General features: G+C 44.9%; 1 protein-coding gene and 1 long non-coding RNA gene across 2 annotated transcripts in view; both read left to right on the plus strand.

The window, feature by feature from the left end:
- The window catches only part of LOC119329154 (CBS domain-containing protein CBSX1, chloroplastic-like), a 37,033-nt gene extending 28,184 nt beyond the window's left edge, over nucleotides 1-8,849 (plus strand). The window contains exons 5-7 of the mRNA XM_037602160.1: nucleotides 8,209-8,324; nucleotides 8,432-8,489; nucleotides 8,569-8,849. Of these exons, the coding sequence (XP_037458057.1) occupies nucleotides 8,209-8,324; nucleotides 8,432-8,489; nucleotides 8,569-8,643 (249 nt within the window). The 3' untranslated portion in view covers nucleotides 8,644-8,849. The remainder of the gene's footprint in view (nucleotides 1-8,208; nucleotides 8,325-8,431; nucleotides 8,490-8,568) is intronic.
- LOC119329155 lies at nucleotides 5,054-6,625 on the plus strand. The gene is made up of 2 exons (XR_005159324.1): nucleotides 5,054-5,767; nucleotides 5,859-6,625. It is a non-coding gene; the product is annotated as an uncharacterized LOC119329155 (long non-coding RNA).
- Nucleotides 8,850-9,190: the final 341 nt, after the last annotated feature.

Raw genomic sequence — 9,190 nt, forward strand, 5'->3', positions numbered from 1 at the left:
TGTGGCTGCTGGTGTGCTCCTCCCCTTGTTGCTGCTGCTGCTGTTGAGCACTTGTGCTCCTCCCCTCCTCCCCTGGTTGATGTGGCTGCTGGTGTGCTCCTCCCCTTGTTGCTGCTGCTGCTGCTGTTGAGCACTTGTGCTCCTCCCCTGGCTGCTGCTTAACTCACGTCGACTCGTCGTCATGTCGACTCATCGACCATGAGTCTAGACTAGTCTAGAGTCGCCCCCCTGAGCGACTCGTTGACTCATCGACTCGAAAACATTTCTGAGAGGGCATATTCGTTGAGCACTTCTCCAGAAAATTGAGATGAGGCCCAGACAATTAGTAATCCTCCTGATGGTAAATAAGCAAAGCAATCAAATCTGGCTAGGCAGAATTTTCTGATGAAGGAAATGTCTATAATTTCTTTGTTGATTTCCTGAAAACAGACCATAGAACAACCACTCTCATCAATCTTATTCTGGATATGCAGCCATTTATCTGGAGAATTGACGCCTCTTATGTCCCAGTTAAGTACTTTCCAAGCTTGCTTGGTCATTGTGAACAAATAGAGGGAGTGGGGTGCACAAGGGTACATAGCAATGACCTGAGAGGGACCAGGCCAAGGCAACAACATATACAAACTGCAGATAATCATCATAGTCACATAGACCTTTAACTGAACATAACTGGAAGGCTAAGTAATAAGCCATAGGATAACAAAGGAAGCTGACTAGAGCTGCAGTTCCTCTTTCCTTCACTGCCTTCTTCTTGGGGTTCTTCTTGGTCTTGGCATCATTAGGAACCTTCTTGGATGTTTTCTGCTTCTTCTGCACTGGAGGCTTGCTCTCCACCATCCCAAATTTATCATAGAGGCTCTTGACCACCTTCTTGTTAAGTGGAGGAGCATCTGCAGCACATGCAAGACAATCTTTGTCAAGGCATGTCTTACCCTTGTAGCCCCTGGCCAGTTGCTTGAGTCTAGCACTCCTAACTTCTGAGACCACTAGGGGAGTTTTCTGTTGCCTTTTCCTGATGTGCACCACAGAAGTACTAAAATGCTCCACTTGCACAACATGAGAGGATCTAAGTGCCTGTGGGGTGGAATAACCCTTGGTAGCATTCTGTCCAGCCAAAAACAGAGAGCACACTGATGGGGCTTCTGATGGGCAGCCTTGAGGGACCAGAAAAACTGAAAAGACAGTCCATTTGAATTGCCTTCCTGGATTAACTGCCAAAGCTTCGATTGGAGAATATTTTTTACCCACACAAAATCCTCAGATGACAGCAATTTAGCTATGAAAAAGTCAGTCCAAGATACTGGAACAGACAGACTGGCAGTTTGGTAAAGCAGGACAAAAGTGTTTCTCCCTGGCAGCTCTTCCTTCCTGAGAGAAGACAGCAGTAAGCTGGAGATTGTCTGCAGTTTGAACCTCTTTGTCCTGGGTCTGAACAACATTCTTCTCCAAATCAGCTTGAACAGGATTGCCTATAGCAGAGGAGAGAGTGGCATGTGTTGTCATTGCAATCTGAGGTGTTTCAGTAGCTGCACAATGAGAAGACAAGGTGTAGAATAGGTTCTGACTCAAGTAGCACCTCATGCTTTGCATCTGCAAAATGATGTAGGGTAGGAACCCTAATCGGCCGATCTTTCACGAAAGGAGCGGATCTTGCGATGAACACGAAGAACACGAGGAGGAAAACGAGGGGAAAATCACAAGGGGAACACAAGAGAACACTCAAACCAACAAGTATGATCACACATGCGCTAGATCCATGAACACAAAGGAAGATACGAGATCCAAAGTCAACAACGGACGATACAAAGGTAGCCGGTCTTCTCCGTGAGGAGGTCTTGAATCCACAAGGGGATCTTCCCTTAGAGGGGTCTTGAATTCAAAGGGATCTTCTCCGAAGAGGGGCCACGGTCTCTCTCGTGGAGTAGATCCGATGTGGATGAGCAATGATCTATCTCTAAATATGAGCTAAACCAATGCTAACCCTAGTTAGGATGAATATGAGATCTATTTATAGTCTTAGTGCAGATGGGGGGCGAAAGGAGGGGGTACATGGGCTTCGAGCTCGGAACTGGACACAACCAGGTATCGGACGTCCGCCGGGGGCCGGTCGTCTGGTGGCTCACGGGCGTCCGGTAGTAGCCGGTCGTCCGCTGGTTCTGGCTCGGATGTGGAAGTTGCGGATTTCCGGAAGGGGCCGGTCGTCCGGTCGCCGGACGTCCGGTGGCGTCGGACTTCCGCTCGTTTGGCTCGGGTGCGGTGTCGCCGGTCGTCCGGTCCGGGCCGGACGTCCGCTCGCTGTAGCTCGGCTGGGGCTTCAGGCTCCGGTCGTCCGGTGGCTGGGGCTTCGTCCGCAGCTCTTCTTCTTCTTCTCCGTCTTCACGCCCATCTTCCTCTTCTGATCCTCCTTGCTCCTTGGCTTCTTCATGGCCAACTCCTTGATACCTGAGTATGCACAATGTCTCCGTTTGAGGCTCTGTTTTTAAGGCGTCCCGCCTTGGACGCTTAGGCGACGCTTAGGCGATAAGGCGCCCCGCCAGCGCCTTACAAATATGCCCGCCTTAGGCGCTTAGGCATCGCCTAGGCGATAAGGCGCCCCCCAGCGCCTTAGATCGCCTTACCGCCTTAAAAACATAGGTTTGAGGTAGTAGTCATGTCTCATGTGCATCGAAGTGGAAATGTGAGAGGAGAGATGTCACCTTGGTTTCGAGAGCTCTTGCACGTGCTCGTGTCATGGGTCCAAGTGGTGTTGTAGGAGATGTAGTTGGGTCCATAGGGATGACCTTGGGATGCTCCGCATCATCTCCCCTCCCTTGGGGAAGATCCGTCCTCGGATCAAATTCTTCATCACCATGAAAGGGCGAGAGGTCCTTGACATTGAAGATATCGCTCACTTTGTACTTGTCGCGTGGAAGGTCGATCTTGTAAGCGTTGTCGTTGTAGCGTGCAAGCACCTTGAAGGGTCCGTCCGCTCGTGGTCGAAGTTTGGACTTGCGTTCTTGGGGAAAGCGGTCCTTGCGAAGGTGTAGCCACACGAGATCACCAATGTTGAAGACCATGGGGTGCTTGTTGATGTTGAGCTTGGTCGCAAGTCGTTGTACTTGGCGCTCGATAGTATGTCTTGTATCTTCATGCACCTTCTTGAGATGGGTCACACGTGCACTTGCGTCCAAATTGATGCGCTCTTGGAGTGGTAGAGGAAGAATGTCCAATGGTGATAATGGGTTGAATCCGTAGACGACCTCGAAGGGGGACTTGCCGGTTGTTGAGTGTGTTTGCTCGGTTGTAGGTGAACTCGGCGATAGGTAGGCACTCCTCCCACTCCTTGATGTTCTTCTTGATGAGTACTCGAAGTAGAGCGGAGAGTGTGCGGTTGGTCACCTCCGTTTGGTCGTCGGTTTGTGGATGATACGCCGTGGAGAAGAGTAGCTTGATTCCGAGCTTGGCGCATAGGGTCTTCCAAAAGTAGCTAAGGAATTTGACGTCGTGGTCCGAGACGATAGTCTTTGGCACTCCATGTAGACGCAATATTTCTCTACAAAAGAGATTAGCAACATGTGAAGCATCGTCTATCTTGTTGCAAGGAATGAAATGTGCCATTTTAGAGAAACGGTCCACAACGACAAATACCGAATCCTTCCCATTTCTAGTCCTAGGCAAATCAAGTACGAAATCCATGCTAATGTCTTCCCATGATTGATATGGAATTGGGAGAGGCATGTAAAGGCCATGGGATTGAGCTTTAGACTTAGCTTTGTGACATGTAGAGCATCGGTTGGTGAAGCGGTTAACGTCACGAAACATCTTGGGCCAATAGTAGTTCTTGGAGAGCGTGGCAAAAGTCTTGTCGCGTCCAAAATGTTCCATTAAGCCTCCTCCATGAGATTCCTGCAAAAGCAACAAACGAAGAGAAGACTCGGGGATGCAAAGCTTGTTAGCTCTCATAAGATATCCATCTTTGATGTAATAGCATTCCCAAGAGGTGTGCGTCAAACACTTGGCATAAGGAGTAGCAAAAGTAGGATCATGCTCATACAAGTCTTTTATATGCTCAAAACCAATGACGTACAATTCAAGTTGAGTAACAAGCATGCATATGCGGGAAAGGGCATCCGCCACAATGTTTTCCTTACATTTAATGTACTTGATGACATAAGGAAAAGACTCAATAAATTCACTCCATTTAGCATGACGCTTGTTCAACTTGGTTTGGCCCTTAAGATACTTGAGCGTTTCATGTAGGGTAGGAACCCTAATCGGCCGATCTTTCATGAAAGGAGCGGATCCCGCGATGAACACGAAGAACACGAGGGAAACGAGGGGAAAATCACAAGGGGAACACAAGAGAACACTCAAACCAACAAGTATGATCACACATGCTAGATCCATGAACACAAAGGAAGATACGAGATCCAAAGTCAACAACGGACGATACAAAGGTAGCCGGTCTTCTCCGTGAGGAAGTCTTGAATCCACGAGGGGATCTTCCCTTAGAGGGGTCTTGAATCCAAAGGGATCTTCTCCGAAGAGGGGCCGCGGTCTCTCTCGTGGAGTAGATCCGATGTGGATGAGCAATGCTCTATCTCTAAATATGAGCTAAACCAATGCTAACCCTAGCTAGGATGAATATGAGATCTATTTATAGTCTTAGTGCAAATGGGGGGCGAAAGGAGGGGGTACATGGGCTTCAGGCCCGAAACTGGACACAGCCAGGTACCGGACGCTCGCGGGGGGCCGGTCGTCCGGTGGCTCACGGGCGTCCGGACGTCCGGTAGTAGCCGGTCGTCCGCTGGTTCTGGCTCGGATGTGGAAGTTGCGGATTTCCGAAAGGGGCCGGTCGTCCGGTCGCCGGACGTCCGGTGGCGTCGGACTTCCGCTCGTTTGGCTCGGGTGCGGTGTCGCCGGTCGTCCGGTCCGGGCCGGACGTCCGCTCGCTGTAGCTCGGCTGGGGCTTCAGGCTCCGGACGTCCGGTCCCGGCCGGTCGTCCGGTGGCCGAGGCTTCGTCCGCAGCTCTTCTTCTTCTTCTTCTTCTTCTTCTTCTTCTTCTTCTCCGTCTTCACGCCCATCTTCCTCTTCTGATCCTCCTTGCTCCTTGGCTTCTTCATGGCCAATTCCTTGATACCTGAGTATGCACAATGTCTCCGTTTGAGGTAGTAGCCATGTCTCATGTGCATCGAAGTGGAAATGTGAGAGGAGAGATGTCACCTTGGTTTCGAGAGCTCTTGCACGTGCTCGTGTCATGGGTCCAAGTGGTGTCGTAGGAGATGTAGTTGGGTCCATGGGGATGACCTTGGGATGCTCCGCATCACAAAAGTAAAAGTCCCCTCCATTGCAGCACAAGGCAAATAGTCCAACTTTCTCTGGTGAGAGAATAGTGCAGTCAGAGGCAGAGCATCATAATCCACTTGCTGTTCAAGTACCACCATACTAAGATGGATGTTGTTCATAATAATATTGCCAGCTTGCTGGACTGGAACATCAACTAGCTTTTCATTTGGAACTCCCATGCCCACCTGGAATGCATTTGACGGAATCACTAGAAGTGTTCTCTTGAGTCAGAACTGAAGGTCACAGTCAGATCACTAATGGCCATCTCCACCACAGGAACATTAAGATCCAGATCATTGGCCTGCACTTCATGAAGAATTGGTTGAATAGGAGGATGATTATGAATCACAGGATTAAGCATCTCTTCCAGTTTCTGGAATTCCTCCTGATTGAGCTCATGAGCCCCTGCTATAAGATCACTGATCTCCAGGAAATCTCCTGGTACATGCTGCCGTGGGTTTTGATTTAAGTCAATAACTGGTCCCAAGATATGATTAACATTCTGACCTGCAATATTAACCTGATCCTGCAGATTAGGGTCAGAATTATGCTGTAAATGCTGATCATACTGCTCCTCGTGCCCAATTTCAGCAGGCTGAATCCCTGGCTGATCATCCCATTCTGGCCAAAACTGCTCCTCATGCCCAATGTCAGCAGACTGAATCCCTGGCTGATCATCCCTCCGGCCCAGATGGTTTACCGGTGCTTTTTTCAGAGCTTGCTGGAACACCATCAAATCAGATGTCATGGTGGTGATTAACCTCTTCTCCAACCTGCAAATGGCTAACTTTCATTGGCTCAATTTGCCAGACATTGTTTTGATCCCCAAGAAAGAGTCTGAGCCGTGTACTACCTTCCATCAACGTGTCTAAAGGCATTAAGAAGAGTCTAAGCAACAAGATGAAGGCTTTCCTTTGGGGCTGTACCGAAAGGATTTATGGTGGAAAATGCAAGGTTAATTGGTAGCATGTTTGTCGTCCAGCCGATCTGGGAGGGCTTGGAGATCTCCACCTCGGCAAGTTCTCCTGCGCCATGAGCCTCTGCTGGTTGTGGCTTGTTTGGACATCCCGGAGTGGCCTTGGGTTGGTCTCGATCTCCATTGCTACCACTCCGCTGGTTGTGGTTTGTGTGGATTTGAATCTAGTTTCATGTTATTCTTTATGCGAACATATTTTTTCATATTCTCTGGAAAAGAGATGCGGAATAACATCACTCTCAGTCTTGCAGAATTTTCAGAGTGATATTTATAAAACCATCTGTCTAGTTTTATTTTGTAATATGGTTCAATCGTTTCTTTTCCATCGTGGACACGTGTACAGCAGTGTCCTGCTTTGTTTATGAATGGTTCGGTCTTCTGCTGGATCGTACCTGTTTGTACAACTGTGGAGAAGTATATAGCAGTATCTTGCTTTGTAGATGATGGAACATGATGCAGACGAGGAGCACATGGAGGCGCACCTCCCTGTAATTCGAACCATTGGGATGCAGACTGAAATCGTTTTAGTTTCCCTATTGAGCCAATACAGTTTTAATACAAACAAGTATGACTCGCATGACATTGTAGAGAAGTAATGATGAGTTAAGAGCAAATACAATAGTGGGCTTATAGCCTGCTTACATGACATTTTTGTTTATGTGGAGGAGAGAGATGTGAAAAAGTAAGGAAAGTGGGTTCTCATGCAAGAGGCTAGCTATATGCGTATTTTTAGGCAAATACAATAAATGTGATGAAAGAGAAAGAGAGAAGAGAAAAAAAAGTAGTAATGTAATAGCCAACCTTATAGCCCACACTATTGTATGAGTGGTTATAGATGATGGCTATGGATGACATGATGGCTTACAACAAGCACCTGGCTATATTATTAACCATGTTTTAATAAATGAAAACAAACGACTGCATGCAATGTAATCAGTGTTAATTCATCTTTGTTGGACCATGAAGATAAAAGCAGGCAACATTAGTAGTAACATAGCTTTTTTACATGAGAAAAACTTAGTATGTAGTTTTTCTAGAATTATTATCACGAAGTTCTTGGGTTTTTACTAGGAATAAAAAGAAAGACGTGATTTTGTGGAATTTGTATCATGATTTTTCCAAGAGTTACTCAATCCACATATACTAATCTTTTCTAGTATATGGATTTCTCATTCTTTTTTATTTGAAATTTTAACAATCACTCAATCCACTATTTATTAGTTACCCCATGATGCGATTCTTAGTTTTATAGAAGACACATAACTTCATGAAAATATATTTGATTTAACATTTACTAAATCTTGAAAATTATTTAAATGCATTAAACATAAATTATTTTTAAAGTTGAAGCCATATTACAATTTTAAAATGGGTGCAAAAACATAAACTTGTGATATTTGTAAAGTTGAAATAATATTGCAGTCTAAAAGCTTGGTACAAACTGAATATTAGATGTGTTGCATGATTCAAAACTCTGGTCTCAACAAAATCCACATGCATGTGATTCATAAGTTAATGATGATGTCGTTGTTCGTTGTTGGGGGTTGGCACAGGAGCATGGGGATGAGTGAGCCAGGAGGGGATAGTCTGTGCAAGGAATACCTCCTTATACTACTTATACAAGAAAATGTAGAATGAACTATATTAAAGAATACACCATGCTAATATAACGGTGCAAATCCCTATGCATATTGAATGGTGAGATATCACAGGAGGTAGCCTGCATTTTCAATGGAACATCACCAAATCATTGGTAACCAGTTAGAAAAAGAGTAAATGACATTGGCGCGAATCAGAATGCAATGAGTTCTCCAAGCATGTGTATCTGCATGCTTAATTTCTTGTATTAGTATATATTGTTTATTTTCATGCTTTTCTCTGATTCTACTCGAACCCCTGCCTGTAGACTTTCCATCAGATACAAAAGCTCTTAAGCAAAACCAATGGGAAAGTAGTTAGTGATGTTATGACTTCTGCACCTCTTGTGGTGCGTGAAACTACTAACCTTGAAGATGCTGCAAGGTACGTGTACATCACTGATTGGTTTCCAGAGATTATATGGACCAACTTGTATGTTAATGTTTCTTAAAGATAACTTAATTAGATGGTGGTGATATTTTGGCATGCAGGTTACTTCTTGTTACTAAATACCGCAGGCTGCCAGTAGTCGACAGTTCGGGCAAATTGGTGAGTGGGCCAAGCCTTGCTATTTTTCTCCTTTTCTTGCTCTAGTTAATTTATCTTAAAACAAACTTCGGTTTGTAAGGTTGGAATCATCACAAGAGGGAACGTCGTCAGAGCTGCTCTTGAGTTTAAGAAAAATGTTGAAGGGAGTCTTTGAAGTGGAACTGTAGATGATCCTTTCCGAAGGTGGAACTTGAACATATTGCTAGTAGGCAAGCATACTGAAAAAATTGTTTACACAACATGCTAGTTTAATTGCAGTTGGGATACATGTATTGTGAGCATCATGCATCATCCTTAAATTTCAAAATTTTGAATTGAGGGAATTTTCAAAGCCTCTGCTAAATAAAGGGCAAAGAACCCAAAAAAATGCATTCAATGTTTCAAAAATGCCTTTAAAATAGCTCTAAGAATTTTGGCGAGTTATATATCAAACCAAAATTTAGGAACATTTTTGAGGAATTATTTTTGGGACTTTGACTTTGAATTTAAATGATATTGTATTTGTATTTGTATTTATATTATATAATCAGAATATAATTTTAAATAATTTATGTGCCTTTGGATAATTCTACTGTGCAACATAAAAATATTCAGGGGAATTTTGTCACTGGGTTTGAATTTGTTATATTTGAAAACAATGACAAAAGAAATAAATAAAAGAAAACATAAAGAAAATAAGGAAAAGCAGAAATTGTACCTGG

Source organism: Triticum dicoccoides, chromosome 7A, assembly GCF_002162155.2.
Source record: "Triticum dicoccoides isolate Atlit2015 ecotype Zavitan chromosome 7A, WEW_v2.0, whole genome shotgun sequence".
In the NCBI taxonomy this organism is placed as follows: domain Eukaryota; kingdom Viridiplantae; phylum Streptophyta; class Magnoliopsida; order Poales; family Poaceae; genus Triticum; species Triticum dicoccoides.